The 18,047-nt window shown below is 34.2% G+C and overlaps 6 protein-coding genes across 6 annotated transcripts; all 6 read right to left on the reverse strand.

The window, feature by feature from the left end:
- Positions 1 to 25: 25 nt before the first annotated feature.
- LOC145304106 (nuclear receptor 2C2-associated protein) lies at positions 26 to 2,523 on the reverse strand. Its single transcript, XM_080145869.1, has 4 exons — positions 2,359 to 2,523; positions 2,072 to 2,144; positions 849 to 978; positions 26 to 572 (listed from the first exon to the last, which is right to left on the reverse strand). The coding sequence occupies exons 1-4, from the start codon at positions 2,521 to 2,523 to the stop codon at positions 503 to 505; spliced, it is 438 nt and encodes a 145-aa protein (XP_080001995.1). The 3' UTR covers positions 26 to 502.
- On the reverse strand, positions 2,509 to 5,217 carry RpS18 (ribosomal protein S18). Its single transcript, XM_080145860.1, has 3 exons — positions 5,078 to 5,217; positions 3,298 to 3,419; positions 2,509 to 2,860 (listed from the first exon to the last, which is right to left on the reverse strand). The coding sequence occupies exons 1-3, from the start codon at positions 5,177 to 5,179 to the stop codon at positions 2,626 to 2,628; spliced, it is 459 nt and encodes a 152-aa protein (XP_080001986.1). The 5' UTR covers positions 5,180 to 5,217; the 3' UTR covers positions 2,509 to 2,625.
- On the reverse strand, positions 5,181 to 7,028 carry RpL32 (Ribosomal protein L32). Its single transcript, XM_080145878.1, has 4 exons — positions 6,889 to 7,028; positions 6,338 to 6,448; positions 5,727 to 5,821; positions 5,181 to 5,394 (listed from the first exon to the last, which is right to left on the reverse strand). Exons 1-4 carry the CDS (start codon positions 7,018 to 7,020, stop codon positions 5,310 to 5,312), a joined length of 423 nt encoding a protein of 140 aa, XP_080002004.1. The 5' UTR covers positions 7,021 to 7,028; the 3' UTR covers positions 5,181 to 5,309.
- Positions 7,029 to 8,367, reverse strand: RpLP1 (Ribosomal protein LP1). Its single transcript, XM_080145887.1, has 2 exons — positions 8,139 to 8,367; positions 7,029 to 7,376 (listed from the first exon to the last, which is right to left on the reverse strand). The coding sequence occupies exons 1-2, from the start codon at positions 8,280 to 8,282 to the stop codon at positions 7,185 to 7,187; spliced, it is 336 nt and encodes a 111-aa protein (XP_080002013.1). The 5' UTR covers positions 8,283 to 8,367; the 3' UTR covers positions 7,029 to 7,184.
- On the reverse strand, positions 8,335 to 16,734 carry Non1 (nucleolar GTP-binding protein 1). The gene is made up of 9 exons (XM_080145818.1): positions 16,434 to 16,734; positions 16,114 to 16,220; positions 15,136 to 15,220; positions 14,918 to 14,981; positions 14,582 to 14,712; positions 14,234 to 14,376; positions 11,330 to 11,531; positions 10,401 to 10,552; positions 8,335 to 9,371 (listed from the first exon to the last, which is right to left on the reverse strand). Exons 1-9 carry the CDS (start codon positions 16,698 to 16,700, stop codon positions 8,552 to 8,554), a joined length of 1,971 nt encoding a protein of 656 aa, XP_080001944.1. The 5' UTR covers positions 16,701 to 16,734; the 3' UTR covers positions 8,335 to 8,551.
- Rpp30 (ribonuclease P protein subunit Rpp30) lies at positions 16,703 to 18,047 on the reverse strand. The gene is made up of 2 exons (XM_080145840.1): positions 17,914 to 18,047; positions 16,703 to 17,713 (listed from the first exon to the last, which is right to left on the reverse strand). Exons 1-2 carry the CDS (start codon positions 18,040 to 18,042, stop codon positions 16,982 to 16,984), a joined length of 861 nt encoding a protein of 286 aa, XP_080001966.1. The 5' UTR covers positions 18,043 to 18,047; the 3' UTR covers positions 16,703 to 16,981.

The following is an 18,047-nucleotide window of genomic DNA, read 5'->3' on the forward strand; positions in this document are numbered from 1 at the left end:
TAAAATATAAAATAAAAAAGTGTGATTACTATGCAAATATTTATTTACAATCTTTACAAAAATATCAATATTTAATATCACAGCCGTTACAAATACTGGTGCAGCATAAATCAGGGGATACGGGGAAAGGACACAAAATTAAATAATACTTTTAATTAAATGGAAAACTTTAACGACTATCCCCTCCCTCCCTGGACGAGACTAAAAGTGCAGGAATTAAGGAATATGCAAATATTTCAAAAAGAAAATTATTGTTTATTAATGTAATTACCATATCCCAACATCCCTGATAATTACAAGTGAACTATTTAACATCCATATAATGGAAATAATATAAATAGAAAAATGTAAAAATATTTTTTTTTTATAATACAGGCATTGTTGCTCAATGTATAAGGCCAAAAATTCACTCTATTAAGCGAACAACTTTAAATGCAAACTTTGGTTATGTGAAAATGTAAAGCTTACAAAAACAAGATTCAAGTACATGTTCTGATGTTGGTTAAGGATATAGATCCAGCTTGTATAAGGTTATTCTCCCGTAGAAGTCTGTACTGGAGTTGAAGGCAATTCTAAACAAAAAGAAGTTAAAAATACATGGAATATGAAGGCTAGAAAAATCATGAATGGACATAAAGAAATTAAATAATAGTTCAGTTAAATATATGAATAAGATTAAGTGAAAAATATTTTTTTAATTTTTAACTAGTTTTTTTAGAACTCAACTTTTCACCTCCTACCCTTTGTTTAAATTCAAACTAAATTATTTACTATGAAAAGTTGAAGTGTAGACAACCGACAAAATTGAATTATAAAAAGAAGGTGCACTTTGAAATATAAATCCTTACCTAATTTTCTTAACATGAACTCTGTCTTTTAGATAGAAGTATTGAACTTTGTTTGAATCTTCTGGATAAAAGTCTAGCACCTTCAAGGTTCCATCAGTCTCGACGTAGCATTCTTTGCCGGCAAACCCACCTAAACGAAAACGAGATTAAAACTTTCACAAAAAACAGAAGATTAAGACTTTAAATGAAAAAGTAGTAGTAGCAGGGGTGTATATTCTGCACAAGATTTATTTTTTTCCCGGCTACAAAATTTTTATTCTGACAAAATTCTTGAGGAAAATTTCCCCACGGGCCACAACCCCTTTTCATCCTCTTCTTATCCACCACTCTTCAGTTGCATAAAAACAAGATATAACTATTAAAATATGTACTAATATTGCAGGTTGTTTCCTGGCAAGAGGCACGAGGCTGCCATTCCGAGTCCTCACCATATTTTATCCATTGTAATATTATGCTATCATTATCATTTAATCTTTATTAATATGTTGTCCACGAATATGAAAATATAATTCTATTATCATTTGAATATTTGTTTTAATTGCAGATATTATGTCTCGTTCTTAGTTAAGGCTTTTGATTATGATCTATCTTTATCTATTTCATATAGCTGTTTAAAATGAGATGTGCGGGACAGCTGTCATAAACCGTGTATGTTGATTAAAGGAGTTATATAGATACGGTACTAAAGTTACCATTATATTGGGTTCATACCAATTTTAACAATAACCACAACTAACTTTGAAGAATTGATTGTTAGAATAATGAAATAAAAAAGTTTATTGTAGGACATAGAGCCGCTTTATCACGCACATAATCCTTATACTAAAGTAACAGGATGTTTGTCCGTCTGTCTGTACTCGCTAACCGCTGAACCGATCGGGTTCTCCTTAACAGGGTAGATTCTCATATGTCCTAGGAAGGTTTTTAACTATTTTGGGGGAGGGTATAAATGACAAAAAATTGAAAATTTTCTTAAAATCTGGGAGACTTCAACGTTACATATGGTAGGTATCGTAACATAAATAATTAACATAGACTTTAACAAACAAAAACATTTAAAGTGCCACTAGAGGCCTCTAGGGGCGTAGCCGCTAGTTAAAATATATGATATATTCCATCTATTAGAAATTGAAAACCTCAATTTTGAAAAACTATAAATATCAAGAACACATTTGAAATAGACAATCACTTAAATAGGAGGTACTACTCTGCTATAAACTTACCTTGAAATTGTAATGAAAAGCCAGAGACTGAAGTAATGTCAGCAAATTCTAATGATATCCACTGCGGACTGCCCTAGATATAAAAGAACATTTAAGATGTGCTTATAAAAGTCAAATTATTCATCTATAAAAAAGGGTTAACACTAAAAAGATCTAATTTGATATCTTAAATGAAACAAAATAAGATTTAAAGTTTATAATATTTCACTCGGTGCAATGTAAAGACTTTGAAAAATGATAAAAGATCAAACATAAAAGAGTGGCTAGGCTCCTAAAAACAACAATACCTGATCCGAATTCCAACAAGTTTCTTCTCTATTATCAAACATAAACTTCTTTCCAAACTGTTTTGTATCCCTATTGAGGGTGGAACTAACACGACAAGTATATTTTCTCTCAACCAACACAGACATTGCCATAACAAATATAAAAATAAATCTGAAATATGTCATTAATTTTAACCTCAAGAGAATAGGAGGGGCTTTTTATACATTGGTAGGCAGGTGTTAAATCCTACATAAATTACATAAAATGAAATAAGAGGCAACGGGCGTTTACTTCTTCTTGGACACACCAACGGTCTTACCCTTGTGACCGGTGGTCTTGGTATGCTGACCACGGACACGCAGGCCCCAGTAGTGACGCAGACCTCTGTGGGCGCGAATCTTCTTCAAACGCTCCAAATCTTCACGAAGCTTGTTGTCCAACATGTTGGCCAGAGCCTGGGTGGTCTTGCCGTCCTTGATGTCACGCCTTCTGTTAAGGAACCAGTCGGGGATCTTGTACTGCCTGAAAAATAGAAATTTGTTAAGAAATTTTCTTTTTTAAGTTTTAAACTCCTTAAAAATCGTATACAGGGGGGGGGGGGGGTGAGATGGAGTGTTAACACATAAAGATATTTAACATTATATTACTATCAAACGATGTAGGGAGATTTTTCGGCACATAATACACAATAATTATGCAATTATGCTTCCTAATTCCCATTTAATATACCTCTACGTAAACTGGAACTCTTAATATCATGAAGGATAAGAGAGCGTGGCTGATTTAGAGGCATAAATTATAACTTTTAATAAGACACCAAATATGATATTACCAGTTTTTTTTTAGCCCCGAGGTGCCGAATAAATTTTATGAAATTGTGGAAAATACAAAGAACTATTTATGACACGGCACAAACAAGTATAGTCACAGGAATCACCCAAACTTGCAACGAGACTAACCTAGGGTTCTGCATAATGGTGACAACCTTCTCAACCTCCTCTTCGGTGAGCTCACCAGCCCTCTTCAGCAGGGGGATATCGGCCTTCTTCAGGACAATGTTGGCATACCTCCTACCAATACCCTAAAATAAATAATGGTATATTAAAATGTATATAAACAACTTTAGCCGGTAACAAGCCACAATAAAGTAATGGATGAACTAAACAGACAAGCAAGTTATTCTCTAGTGTAGGGGGATTTTTCGGCACATAAAATACAATAATGATGTATTAATGCTTCCTAATTCCCAATTTGTATACCTCTATTAATTTGAACTGGAACTCTTAATATCATTAAGGATAAGAGAGCGTGGCTGATTTAGAGGAGTACACTTTTCATATTTAGCAAAATTGAAGTGTGGAGAAATTTTTCGGCACATAATTTACAATGAAAGTGTTTTTATGCTTCCTAATTCACCTTTGATCTACCTCTACTTAATTTGAACTGGAACTCTTAATATCATTAAGGATAAGAGAGCGTGGCTGATTTAGAGGAGTACACTTTTCATATTTAGCAAAATTAGAGTGTAGAGATTTTTCGGCACATAATTTGCAATGACAGTGTTTTTATGCTTCCTAATTCACTTTTGATCTACCTTAACTTAATTTAAACTGGAACTCTTAATATCATTAAGGATAACAGAGCGTGGCTGATTTAGAGGAAAAAGAAAGAGGGGAGTGGAAAGTTTTGACATATTTGCGTAAACCTGGTGTATAGGCTTCATCTTTGGATTGAGAGGATAGGTTATTAAAGATAAAATAATTCTTATAAGATAAATTTTCTCAAGTTAAGATTTTTTGGATAGGCCTCCAGGTTCAGGAGCTGCAGGCCTCTAGATAGTATCTGGACAGGTAAAACTAAGAATTAGAGGTAAACTAATAAAATATGCAATTTTTTTCTTCTAATATGTAACATTCATAAAGATATATATTTAGTTTTTTTAAGTTAACTTCTAATTCTTGAATTCCTAAACCCGGAGGCCTGCAGCTCCTAGAGGCCTAACCAAAAAAATCTTAAAACTTGGGAAAATTAATCATAAGAGAATAATTTCTTCTTTAATAACCTACTAGCGGCTTCGCTACAAACAAACAGACAAACACACACAAACAGACATGGTTCTACTTTGTATTATAGATACACCAGGCTTACGCAAATGTGTCAAAACTCCCCCCCCCCCCTGTTTGGGCACTATGAACCAACAAATCAAATTTCAATGGCAGTCAAAGGTTGTTATGCCAATTAATAAGAAAACATTATCATAAAACTTTGGGAATAGTATATTTAACAGCACAATGTTCCGTCTCTTCCTGAAAATTAGCCCATTTCGCGGACATAAATAAATATTTGTTCCAGGCAATTTCCAAGTATCTTCTCCATAGAGGGGAGAAGAACTAACGATGATGCCTGTAAATTTATCTAGCAACATAACGACCAATATGGAATAATTTATCTCATACTGGAGATACCAAAGTGCATAGGGCACTTCAATTTTACACAGGGATGTATTTTCTGCATAAGATTCTTTTTTCTAACCTGCTGCACATTATTATAGATTTTTCACCAAGGAGGTGAGAAAAATTGAAAATAGTTTACATTTATTTATTTAATTTTCCCCCAACATTAGATTTTTCATGTTTTTATTTCACTTAGCAGAGTCAATTTAGCAGAATATACACCCCTGATTTTACATTTCTCGAAAAGATATATAAAGAAAGACTTTACTGTTAAAAACTAACTTACCTTGATAGAGGTCAGAGCAAACATAACATTTGTTTTACCCTCAATGTTCGTGTTGAGCACACGAAGAATATGCTGGAAGTTCGGGGGAACGACCAACGCCATCTTCTCTGAAACATGTCAAGATGTTAATAGTTCGTACGCAGTTTCATTACTAGTATAATGTACACAGTCGTTTTCTTCCAAGAGTTTTTTTCAATATGTTGGTGGAGGGAGAGGTTTGAGGGCGGCGCATTTACTCGTTCTCCTCAGTGCGGAGCCTGGCGTGACCGTTGGTCAGCTTGATGGCCAGTTGGGCGGCACGTTCAACGATCATCTTCCTAGATAATAAAAAACAAACTTTAAATTTAAAAATTATAAATTACAATGCTTACACCTATTTCAGACCTAAATTAAGAGTACTTTCGGTTATCTTAATTCCCCCCCCCCCCCCCCCACCATATATTTTTTATTTCTTTACCCCCCCACCCCTTTAGCAGATATACACCTATGAATGGGGTTCCCAATTTATATAACAATGGATGTCATAGAAGACAGTAAAGCTTGGCTTATTAAATACCAGAAGCTACATCTAACTACAGATTTTTATCACCATGACCCGTCAAACCCCTTAATTTTAGTTTCCTTTTAGTTAAAAATAGAATAGTCGTACCTCTTTTTGGTGGAGACACCGCGGGAAATCTCGCAAGCGTACTTGTCGTTCTGCATCATAATGGTCTCAAGATCCCTGACGTTATGGATCTGAACCTGAAATAGAAAGCAGTTTGTTAAATACTACCACTTGACCTAGACTTAAAAGCATTCAGATTTTCTGTTTTTATTTAGTCTCGTAATAAAGACAACAAGAGGAATATAGATGTGGACATTCAATTATGCTACTAAGACGACCTCTAGGGTACATGGTGTGGCTTCGGGTTCCATCTACACCTCTATGCATCATGAAACTTACTTACTACGAGTCTTATAATTGCGTTGTAAAGAGTCAATTAAAAATATAGACAACCAACCCTTTGATTGAAAGACTTTTGTCTTAAACATCCAAACTTTGCATGGCAAGAGTTGCGCCTGATTAGAGCCAAGGCATTTCCCCTACTCTATTTGTGTCGCGCACATGACATAGTAGTAGAAGGAACAACTTTTAAAGTCTTCAGTTATGACGATGTTAAGCAGAGATTCGAACCTCCCCTACGACGAGCGTATGCGCTTCGTGTTGAGCCACGTTCGCGGGTTTATGCTACTATTATTAATCTACCATTAATATACCTTGAAGTAACCATTTCTAAGCATGAACCTGGTCTTCTTGTTGGAACCATAACCAATCTTGGGCATCTTCTGCACGCCCTTGAACTTCCTCCTCACTCTGTTGTCAATACCCTATAACATTAACAAGGTCAAGTTAATACACAACTAAAAATAAATATTACCCAAATCAGGGGTGTCAGTTTTCTATAAGCCACCCCACGGGAAAGGGTTCAAAGAAATAATAGTACGGCAAACTTTAATTTTAAAAGTGAAGCTTTTCTATGATTACGGTCAGTCGAACGTTGGTCTATTAAAGATAGCTTATTACAAATTAGGCATGTTAAAATCATCTCGTAAATATAATCTTTGCAGGAAAATTCTTGTAATTATGGTAAGATTTGGAAATCGGCAGTTAATAATAAGGAAGCCAAAGGCCATTAAAGCATGGATTATCGAAAGAAATTATTTTTAAGTCAAATTCTGCAATAAAACATAGGATTTCTTGCTACGAACCAGATCTAATCCTGCTGGGTTAAAACGGATTCGAAGACATAAGGAAAATAAAAATCTACCTTAGGCCTACGCCATGTTGTCTTAAGCTTGTTGTAACGGTCCGACTGGTGACGCTTGAACTTTTGAGGGTGCTTCTTGACAATTTTAAGCCCCTTCTTACCGGGAACTTTGAGTACCGTTGGGGGCGGCATATCTGAAACTGTACAACAGAATTTTAGAAAGATCTTAAAAATATGTCGTAATCACACCATTCATGTACATAATTAAGTACGACAACAAATTAAAACAATAATATAATGATGGTCGTAACAGGTTTTGAAGATCTTGATGGAGCGTGGGAAGATTTTATTCGAATCTAATCGAAGAGACCGAATCCCATGTCGTCATCTTCTTCCTCCTCTTCCTCAACCTTCTTCTCCTCCTTGGCAGCGGCGGCAGGAGCATCAGCAGCGCCACCAGCAGCAGGGGCGGCTCCGGCGGCGGGAGCAGCACCAACACCGCTTCCGACGTTGGTGATCAGGGCCTTTAGATCGGCAGACTCAAGTGCCTAAAAATATAATATGAGGTTGTGTAATGCTGTGTATTCTGGAAACTAATATAAAGTAGCGCGTTGAAATGCTGATTACGAATATGAAAAGTTTAGAAAAATATTGCTCCTAGTTTGAATAAGATCTCATTAAGTACCTAAAAACAACCGATTTAGTCAAAATTGTTCATTTTGGTAGGCAATTTGAAAATCATTTCAGACTGAATCAATATTTTTCAAAACGGTTTTCAGATCTATAATCAGCATTTCAATGCGGTCATTTTGATATGCAACATGCCTGTGTTTGAAGGAATTTCAATTTTTGGTTTTATAAGGGGGCGGGCACATTTTATATCAAACTTACATAAATAATATTGTAGTGCAATAAATAACAAATTAGATATCACTTAATTTTTCGTCATGTTATTTTTGTGAAAATATTTTGCTTATATCACAACAATACGATTTTCAAGTCTTGACATTTTTTGAACTACTTATGGTAGAAAATTTAAATTCTTTAAAATATATGCTCTATAAATGTAGTACAAACAATTGAAACAGTAAAAAATGTGCAGTTTGCCGATAATTTGATATTACAGCCCAAATAATTTGCCCTTCTAAAATTAAAAGTGGTGTTTAAAACATTAAGAAACTCGACACAATAAACCAACCAATGAAAATTTGATTAAACAATCCAGCTCTCATATACGACAGTTATAAACAGACTAGTAAATTAGACAACTCAAAATCCCTACCTTCCATGATAAAATAAAAATAACTAACCTTGGCAAAGAGTCCAGGCCAGTATGGCTCGAAGGCGACACCAGAGGCCTTCAGGATAGTGGCAATCTTCTCGGAGGTGATGGCAACATCGTCGTCAGCGAGGATGAGGGCGGCGTACACGCAGGCGAGTTCGGACACAGACATTATGGTGCAAGTTTCAGATTAGACTTAGCTACACAAAGTAGAACAAGCACGCTTCTGCAATCAGAAAAATTCATTTGAATATATGGAGAGAGAAATTTTTAACAGTTATATGGAACAACAAGATACGAAAAAATATAAATAATCTTTACATAAAACATGAAATAGAAAGAGAGACACTTTTATAAATGCTTTTTTCAAGACTTTGTAGATTATGTTTTATGTAAAGAGCATAGGATACATATTTTACAAATATACATAAAAATTTTAAATTATCTTCGGTCAGTTTTACCAGACTTTCTTTTACCAGCAAACAAATGTCTTGGCTTCTTGACAGCAATAGATTTATCAGATTCTCCAATTTTACCATATCTATTAAACATTTTCTGTTGTGTTTTCTTCGTGATCTTTCTCAATTTCTTGGCCTCTACTTCGTCTCTGATGCCAGATTTACTTCTATCCGCTCTCTTTGACCTCTCCAACTCTTCTAACCTGGCACGCTTAACAGGCCTGTGCTCCCGCTCATTTTCTTCAGTACGTGTGAAGTGAGCACCCTTAACATCGGTCATGTCAACGCCCAAATTCTCGAACTCGCTCTTTAGCCTGCTGACGCTGCGAGAACGTTTCTTGGGCAGAGTATCTCTGGGCATATTTTGTTTACCATGATTTATAAATCTGTCGGCCTTCATTAGTCCCTTCTTGTATCGGATCTTTTGGGCTAGATCCTTAATTTCAGCATAACTACCGTCTTCATCTTCACTCTCGGAAAGATCATAAAAACCAGAACTTTCTCGTTCCTCTTCCTCCTTTTCAAGAGCATCCAACTTCTCCATAATTTCAGGATCAATGTAGTCAGCAATGTTGTGTCCGTTCCAGTGTTCAGGAATGATGTCATATTTCCAGTCAGGATTCTTGAAATCATAATTCTTCTTCAAATCAAGGGAATAGTCACATTCAAGCTCAAGTTCAAGCTCTCTTTCGGTCTTACGTCTGTAGCTAACCTCTTCCATTGGTTCCTCGAAATCTGAAGGATAATCATCGTCCATAGCTTCTTTTTCCTTAGCCTTTTGTTCCAGCTTCTCTTGCCTTTTCCTATTAAAGATAATACAGATTAGAAACAGAATATAAATTAGTTATTAACTATTTAAAAAGGCATCAAGCATTGTGATCTGATTAAAAGTCTTATTTAATATTCAGTTTAAGTAGTATCGAAATGTTTAGAACTTACCAATAGATTAAAGAAATTTTTAAGATTAAGGGGGGAGGAGAGATATTTGTTCTACAGGAAAATTTCTTAATATTAAAAAATATCAATGAAAATTAGGGTTTGCAATCCGTATCCGAACCCGACCAATTGTGGCCAATTTTGGAATCCAAATCCAGAATCTGATTCTTTATTGGTAGGCTAAACTTAGCGTCTTGAGTTTTTTCTTTCAACTCCCCCTTTTTGAAGGCAAAGATTATATATAATATCTTAAAATCTGGTTCGATTTTCGGAAAAGAATTATAGAGAACACCAAGAACCTTAATTTTTAAAAGCGAAGCTTTTCTATAATTAAGGTTGGTCCGTCCGTCCGTACGTCCGTCCGAGATAGATAGCTTTTATTCGTTAATTTAGGCATGTTAGAATTGTCCTATCGATTTCAAACTTTGCATGATGATTCCTGTAGTAGTTGGGTACGATTTAGAAAGCGTAGCAACTCTATAATTATTACCAGAATGTCCGTACGTCCATTTTAAACATGTTGATTTTTCTACTTTTTTAACAACAAATTTTCAACTGTTTTAATTATCCGTTTGATTTGATTTTTGGTATATTGATTCCTGGGACAACAAAGAACAATATTATAAGCGAATCAACTCTATAATCAAGTCCAAAAATGTAAGTATGTCCATAAACATTATACTGTTTTTAAGCAGTTTTTCAACAAATTTACCTACAATTTTGATTCGACATTTATGCATTTAAGTTCCGATTTTTCAGTTCAGATACTATACAAGTGTTAATGTCAGTTTGTCCTACCGTTTCAGTGCTTCGCCTTTGTGGATGTTGTCATCCTTGTTAGGACATATGTAGCACATAAATTTTTAACTTTTGATGTTCAATTTTCAAATACTTACTTTAGCGCAGCTTCTGGTATGAAGGCAGGCCTCTGAAAGTTATCCCTGGCAGTTGGTTCTGCGACATGGAGCCTGTTCAGAATAGTATCCACCTTCTTACTCCTAAACTTCGCCTCAACTCTGTGCTGTAACAGCATATCACAGGCTGTAACCTAAAGAAAAAATCTTTAGAGAACACTCAAGACATTTAAACTCCATAGGTCTAAAATATCAAAATATTAATCAGTCATAAACATAAATCATTAGATACAGCAAAAAATCTAAGCCTTTCATTTACTCGATAGAAAGGTAACAATTTCTTACAATAGAAAAAAAAACAGAATTTGGAAAGAAATTAAAGTAACAGATAGGATTGGCCATAATGCGACCATCTCGTAATTAATGTGTAAATGGCACTTAGAATTTGAATTTCTATTAGGTTTATTATCCCTAAATCGAACAAAAAGTTTAATAAGTAACTGATAACGATAGCCGTTTAGCAGTTTTTTTTGTTTTTGGCTATTTCTAGGGCAAATCTATCATAAATTACTTAGCAATCAACTTTTTGAATCATATTTTTGCTTTAAATCATATGAAATGATACAAACATTTTGTAAAAAAGATTTCTAGTACCAGCAACAATCGGCTAGAACAGTTTGAAAACGTTTTGGAGCGGCAAAGAGTATTTAGTGGAGGTGGAGTGGAGGTTTCATGATTGATTTGCCTTGAAAATAGCCCAAAAAAAGGCTAAACGGCTGAGCCGCCAGCAGTTACTTTTCCAACTTTTTGTTCGAATTAGGGAAAATAGACCTACCAAGTATTACCCATGAAAAATTTCAGATCGAAATTCGAATTCAAAGTGCCATTTACACTTTGATTACGAGATGGTTCGATTCCCCCCCCACCCCCCTTACGAACAAGATAAGAAAAGAAAAGGAATAGATCATTACCTTAACATTCATAACACCCTGTTCAGTAACAGTAGACATTTCCAGAATATCACGGCCCAACTCTTTCTCAATCTCCTTGAATATTTCCTCCTTCTCTGGCGTGAACTCTGGACGGGACAGAACATCACACTTATTGGAGACAACCAGCAGTGGCTTGTTGTTAAACAGGGGCTTGATGTTGTCAAACAAAGCCTTCTGTTGCCTAAAATAAATAAAATTTACTAAAAGCCAAAATAAAAATTCGAAGGATAATAGTAACTATTTGAAAACTTTGATGCATTATAATTTACTGTAGGGGGATTTTTCGGCACATAAAATACAAAGAAGATGTATTTATGCTTCCTAATTCTCAATTAATATACCTCTATTTAATTTAACTGGAACCCTTAATATCATTAAAGATAAGAGAGCGTGGCTGATTTAGAGGAAAGAATCTGACGAATCTTGCTAAGCAATATAAAAATGTATAATCAAACAACCAAATAATTTATAATTTACTGTAGGGAGATTTTTCGGCACATTAAATACAATGAAGATGTATTAATGCTTCCTAATTCTCAATTAATATACCTCTATTTGATTAAACTGGAACCCTTAATATCATTAAAGATAAGAGAGCGTGGCTGATTTAGAGGAAATAATTTTAAACAAATCTTTTGATAATATTTAATTTAAACAACTTCAAATATATTGTAGAGAGATTTTTCGGCACATAATAAACAATAAATATGTATTTATGCTTCCTAATTCTCAATTAATATACCTCTTACTAATTAAATCTGGAACTCTTAATATCATAAAGGATAAGAGAGCGTGGCTGATTTAGAGGAAATAATCTGACAAATCTTTCTAAGCAATATAAAAATGTATAGTTTAACAACCAAATAATTCATAATTTACTGTAGGGGGATTTTTCGGCACATAAAATACAATGAAAATGTATTAATGCTTCCTAATTCTCAATTAATATACCTCTATTTGATTAAACTGGAACCCTTAATATCATAAAGGATAAGAGAGCGTGGCTGATTTAGAGGAAATAATTTATAACAAATCTTTTGATAATATTTAATTTAAACAACTTCAAATATACTGTAGGGAGATTTTTCGGCACATAAAATACAATGAAGATGTATTGATGCTTCCTAATTCTCAATTAATATACCTCTATTTAATTAAACTGGAACCCTTAATATCATAAAGGATAGGAGAGCGTGGCTGATTTAGAGGAAAGAATCTGACAAATCTTGCTAATCAATATAAAAATGTATAATCCAACAACCAAATAATTCAGAATTAACTGTAGGGGGATTTTTCGGCACATAAAATACAATGAAGATGTATTGATGCTTCCTAATTCTCAATTAATATACCTCTATTTAATTAAACTGGAACTCTTAATATCATAAAGGATAAGAGAGCGTGGCTGATTTAGAGGAAATAATTTAAAACAAATCTTTTGATAATATTTAATTTAAACAACTTTAAATATATTGTAGAGAGATTTTTCGGCACATAATATACAATAAATATGTAATTATGCTTCCTAATTCTCAATTAATATACCTCTTACTAATATAAACTGGAACTCTTAATATCATGAAAGATAAGAGAGTGTGGCTGATTTAGAGGAAATAATTGAGTTGGCGGAAGGGACACTTTTTGAAACCAAAACTAAAAGTCAAAGAATCTCAACTAAATTAAGAGTTACAGCTCATTGTAGTTGTTATAAAAAGGTAAAACATGGAACTGTGAAGAAACTGCGGCGAAATCGCCGGTTCCACCGAAAACCGCATTTTCCCGCTTAAATTTTTTTTGCGTTTTCTCGCCAAAATCACAAGTGTCAATATATGGGAATTTTTTGAAATGAGGTTTGTCTCAGATGATTCCAATTTGTTTTTTTTTGGCGAGACAAGACAAAAAAAACATTTCGGCGGTTTTCGGCGGGAGCTACGGTTTCGCTGCCGTTTCAACAGTTCCATATTGCAACTCTTTAAGGCAACTGACATGCCAAATCTCAGATCTGTAACTATTTATTCGGTGGAGTTCCTTTGACTTTTAGTTTTAGTTTCAAAAAGTGTCACTTCCGCCCCCTCCCTTTCTAACAATTCTTTTGTTAATATTAAAATAGATAAACCACAAGTAACTAATTTAAAAATACTGTAGGGGTATTTTTCGGCACATAATAAACAATAAATATGTAATTTTGCTTCCTAATTCCCATTTAATCTAAATATACTAATATAAACTAGAACTCTTAATATCATGGAGGATAATAGTGTGGCTGATTTAGAGGAAATAATATGACATTTTATATACATGAATATGATCATATTAAATTAAAACTTATCAAATATACGGTTGTGGGCTTTAAGGCAGATTTTTAGGATTTCCGCAGTAGTAAAGAATTATTAACCGAAACTAATTTTCAGAAGGTTTGATCATTTAGGACTAGGGTTGGCAATCCGGATCCGGAATCCGCCCAAATTTTGGCCAATTTTGAATTCTGAATCCCGATCCGGATTCCGAATTCTTATTTGATAGGCTAAAATTAGCGTCTTTAGTTTTTTCTTTAAACTCGTCTTTGAAGGCAAAGATTTTCATCATTATATATAATATCTTAAAATATGGTTCGATTCTCTGAGGTGAATTTAAGAGAACACCAAGAACATTGATTTTTAGGACATATGTAGCACTTAATTTTTAATTTTATTCAAAAATCCTTTTAAAATATTGCTAAAATCAGAAATCCGAATCCGCCACTTTTTTGACGGATTCTTTAAGAATCCGGAATCCGAAACCGGCCCAAAAATTCGACGGATTGCTATCACTATTTAGGACACTAATGTTAACATCTTAACTTAACTATAGATTATCTCAGCAGTTACAGAAAGAAAATCTTACTCTAAAGAATGTCCGCACTGCTCGCTGGGATCAACAAAGTACAGAACAATGGCTCTTAGATGGGCTAGAGCTGTGATGGCCTGCATCTCAATTGTATTTCTCTCCTCTAGGGGATGATCCAGGATACCAGGAGTATCAACAACCTTTGAATAAATCATTTTGGTAAAAACAAACCACGGTGACCACTCATTATGGTAGTTTTTCAGGCTAAGATTCATATTCCTTGTTTTTACAATTATTGCCGTAGCTTTTGTAAGAAGTTTAGCATCCTTTTAGTTCTAACTTAATTTTGTCTGATGTAATTGTACAGACCCGTTAATTAGAAAGGATCAATCCAAAATATTGTACCTGCCATCTCAGATATTTGTAGTCTGTGTGTCCTATGTACAAAGACTTTGTGGTGAAGGCGTAGGGTTGCACCTCCACATCTGCTCTGGTGATCTTGTTGATGAAACTGGATTTACCCACATTGGGGAAACCTAAACAATTGAAGGTTCTTATTTTTAAGTACTGAAGATAATATAAAGATGTCTGTCTATACAACAATTTGTCAGTCTCAAGATCCTATTTGCGTAGTTTTAAACCTTTATCCTTAGAACTGAAGACAACCCCCCCCCCCCCAAAAAAAAGAAAAAAAGAATATTGGTAGTGCCCATATGCAAGAATATTCTAAATATGTTTTACCTGTAATTAACAAAGTTCTGGTGTTTGGGTCAATTGTGGGCAATCTGGACAAATGTTGACGCACCTAGGATACAAAATTTATAGATAATTCCAGGTGTTTGTAGCAAAGTTCTTTTTAGTCGCAAGTCTGGTAGGTTTTGCTTTAAAGCTATTTTACTTTTAAATTCATACATCCTGGTTCCTGGAATGGTTTAAGAAGTCCAAGAAAACAAAATTACCTGCTCAAGATATTGTAGAGACTGGTTTTGACGCTTCATAATTGTGGCCATTCGACCAAGAGCTGCTTTTTTCAACTGTTTACATCTAAATAAAATAGTCTTAATTTTATGAAATGTTGAAAAGGTATTATAGCACCATAGGCCATACTTAATAACTAATAATTTTAATACGGGGCGTTTGAGGTAAAGGGGGGGGGTTTTAATGCAACCATCTCGTAATCAATGTATAAATGGCACTTAGAATCAGATTTTTTTTTGGAAATTTTGCACGAGTAATCCTTGGTAGGTCTATTTTCCCTAAATCGAACAAAAAGTTGGAAAAGTAGCGGCTAACGGCTGGGTATTTTTAAGTGAAATCCATCACGAAACCTCTCCACATAATGCTCTTTTCCGATCCAAAACGTTTTCGAACGGTTCTAGCCGGTAGTTGCTGGTACTAGAAATCTAAAAAATGTTTTTTTGTATCATTTCACATGATTTAAAGCAAAAAAATGTTTCAAAAAGTTGATTTCTACGTAATTTATGACAGATTTGCCCTAAAAAGAGCTAAAAAAACGGCTAAACGGCTGAGCCGTTAGCAGTTACTTTTTCAACTTTTTTTCGATTTAGGGAAAATAGACCTGCCAAGGATTACTCATGCAAAATTTCAGATAAAAATTCGAATTTTAAGTGCCATTTATACATGGATTACGAGATGGTTGCATTAACCCCCCCCCCCCCCCCTTAATTGACTGGCCATAAAATTAAGAGAAATGCAGCTGTAACCACAACTTCATCAGTTCAAAAAAATACTTATTCGTGATTTTGAGCAATTTTAGGAGTATTTAACATTCCAATCTGCCCCCAAATAATATTTTAAGATTTATTTCGCTCGTTGAACTATAACTTATTTTTTTAATCATATAAATGTTTGAATTAAATAGTTTAATACTTAATTCACATTAGACCAGGGATAGTATACAAAAAAACTTTCAGTACCTGTACAAACTGTCACCAAACTTAATAAGACGAACATAATCCTTTGCAACATTGTCGATCAAATGTCTGGCTGTGTTGATCTGGCCCAGAGCGAGCTTGAAATGGTCCTAAAAAAATTATTGCGTAACAAATGCGTTTAACATTTCAGGATTTTGTCATATTTTTATTTTTCTTCAGATTCGGATTGTTCAAATAGCATTCATTGCCGTAGCTTTTATGTATTGAAGGTATATCATCATTTTAAGAATAAAAGAAAGGTGAATATACAAGTGGTTGTTAATATTGTTATAATAGAGAAAAAAAATAACTAATAATTTTACCTTGTCATAAAGGACGTTGATCAAGTCTGCGTAGAATGGATGAATATCTTCAAGCTTGGGGAACTCTAGCAAAATTTGTGACAGCTTATCATTGAAATTTTGCATAGTAAACTTTACTTTGCGCATATAAAATGACCTAATTCTCGAGATCTTGTAGTGCCGATGTATAACTGTTGGGGTTTTTCTCTGGGTTTTGCTCAGGACTATATCTGTAAAGTCCTTAGAGCAGGGGACCACAGCTATCTTCTTAAAATTATAGTATGCCATGATTCTGAAAAATTTTAGAGTTTTAAAGAAAAGCTTTGCTTTCAATAACATAACAAAAAAGTTAGTTCAATGAAACATAAAACAAGTGAGCACTTATTATCTTATAAATAATGAAGGAATTTTGATTACTAGTAATGTCATATACATTGATACAAGGATGAATAATTTCAGTTGAAATAAATTTCATGGAACCCACACACACGCGTAAATACAGTACTAAGAAACATGTAAGAAACGCACAGCCCTTCAAATGCCCTTAAAAGTCACATTCACACAGGCACTTAAAGCTCCATAATTTCCGTATCAGAGGCATCATCCGAACTAGAGCTATTTTCTTTAGATTTCTCATACTCTACTTTGTCAACCTTCACTCTAAATACACCAAATCTCCGGCCAAGAGCAGTTTTATAAACATGTGTACACTGTTGCAGAACTGCGGCTTTGCCTTGGGCTTCGGACATACAAAGTATTGTGCTTAAATTTGCTACATCAGCTGGTGCCCGCAGATCCATTACTCTAACTGCGCCACTGGACAGAATTATACCTTTAGATTTACCATTGGTATGGTATTCATAACTTATACGTATAATTTTTTGTCTAAATTCTCTGTCTAGAATCATGTCACCGTAGAGAAGCTCAAAAGAGACATGTTTGTCCAATAATTCCCTATAAATTCTTCGGTTCCAATAGAAATTTTCTACCTCAAGATTAGGATCAAATGCTAGAATGTCAAATCTAAACGAAGATTTCAGCAAGGATTGAAGTGCTTGTATACTTTTGACAGAAATTGCAATTATATCATACTTTCTAGCATTTTCAGATTTGTTGAAATAAATAAGAAAGTCATTGTTATCTATAACCAAGGTTATCCGTCTGAGTATTGTAGGTTTGAGGCCTCTGCTGGATAGTTCCAAATAATCAGATTCTTGGAGGTCTATGGTTTCTGGTTCAGGAACGAGATCGAGGGAAAGTTTAGGTCCTTTCTTCTTATCATTCTTTGGATTTAAACTCTCCTAAACAAACATTTGATTTATAATTACTAAACTTTCAAAAAAAAAAAATTACAGCGAAGAGACTGGATAAATTCGTTAAAGTACCTGATGACAAACCATTAAATTAGGTATAACATTTAAATAAAAAGTTTTGTACTTCAAATTTTCAATTTCAAATATACTAGGTGAACTTTAGTAAAAAAAAAATGAAATTCAGCTACCTGGTGGATAGTAGTATTAACAGCGACAGTTCTGTAGCCCAACTCCAAAGCTCTTTGTATTCTTTTCTTCAGAGTTTTCTCTGGAATTCTGGGTATGTTAAGATCAGCATAACCCAGTTCGTCCTTCATGATGG

Source organism: Acartia tonsa, chromosome 2, assembly GCF_053477335.1.
Source record: "Acartia tonsa isolate MP-2025a chromosome 2, ASM5347733v1, whole genome shotgun sequence".
In the NCBI taxonomy this organism is placed as follows: Eukaryota; Metazoa; Arthropoda; class Copepoda; order Calanoida; family Acartiidae; genus Acartia; species Acartia tonsa.

Bases quoted from the DNA above. Each gene is read 5' to 3' on its own strand.
- RpS18 (XM_080145860.1), bottom strand. From the start codon at position 5,179: ATGGCGTTGGTCGTTCCCCCGAACTTCCAGCATATTCTTCGTGTGCTC. The intron at 3,420-5,077 runs GTAAGTTAGTTT...TATTTATTTTAG, and splicing joins TTGCTCTGACCTCTATCAAG to GGTATTGGTAGGAGGTATGC. The intron at 2,861-3,297 runs GTTAGTCTCGTT...TCTATTTTTCAG, and splicing joins ACCATTATGCAGAACCCTAG to GCAGTACAAGATCCCCGACT.
- RpLP1 (XM_080145887.1), bottom strand. From the start codon at position 8,282: ATGTCTGTGTCCGAACTCGCCTGCGTGTACGCCGCCCTCATCCTCGCT. The intron at 7,377-8,138 runs GTTAGTTATTTT...TTATATTTTTAG, and splicing joins GGCCTGGACTCTTTGCCAAG to GCACTTGAGTCTGCCGATCT.
- Rpp30 (XM_080145840.1), bottom strand. From the start codon at position 18,042: ATGAAGGACGAACTGGGTTATGCTGATCTTAACATACCCAGAATTCCA. The intron at 17,714-17,913 runs GTAGCTGAATTT...ATGTTTGTTTAG, and splicing joins TTAATACTACTATCCACCAG to GAGAGTTTAAATCCAAAGAA.
- Non1 (XM_080145818.1), bottom strand. From the start codon at position 16,700: ATGGCATACTATAATTTTAAGAAGATAGCTGTGGTCCCCTGCTCTAAG. The intron at 14,713-14,917 runs GTAAAACATATT...TCAATTGTTTAG, and splicing joins CAGAACTTTGTTAATTACAG to GTTTCCCCAATGTGGGTAAA. The intron at 9,372-10,400 runs GTAAGTATTTGA...TATCTTTAATAG, and splicing joins ATACCAGAAGCTGCGCTAAA to GAAAAGGCAAGAGAAGCTGG.
- LOC145304106 (XM_080145869.1), bottom strand. From the start codon at position 2,523: ATGACATATTTCAGATTTATTTTTATATTTGTTATGGCAATGTCTGTG. The intron at 2,145-2,358 runs GTATTGTTGTTT...TTTTATATCTAG, and splicing joins CTTGTTGGAATTCGGATCAG to GGCAGTCCGCAGTGGATATC. The intron at 573-848 runs GTAAGGATTTAT...CTTTTTGTTTAG, and splicing joins GTTCATGTTAAGAAAATTAG to AATTGCCTTCAACTCCAGTA.
- RpL32 (XM_080145878.1), bottom strand. From the start codon at position 7,020: ATGCCGCCCCCAACGGTACTCAAAGTTCCCGGTAAGAAGGGGCTTAAA. The intron at 6,449-6,888 runs GTAGATTTTTAT...TTAATGTTATAG, and splicing joins CAACATGGCGTAGGCCTAAG to GGTATTGACAACAGAGTGAG. The intron at 5,822-6,337 runs GTATATTAATGG...TTTCTATTTCAG, and splicing joins TTAGAAATGGTTACTTCAAG to GTTCAGATCCATAACGTCAG.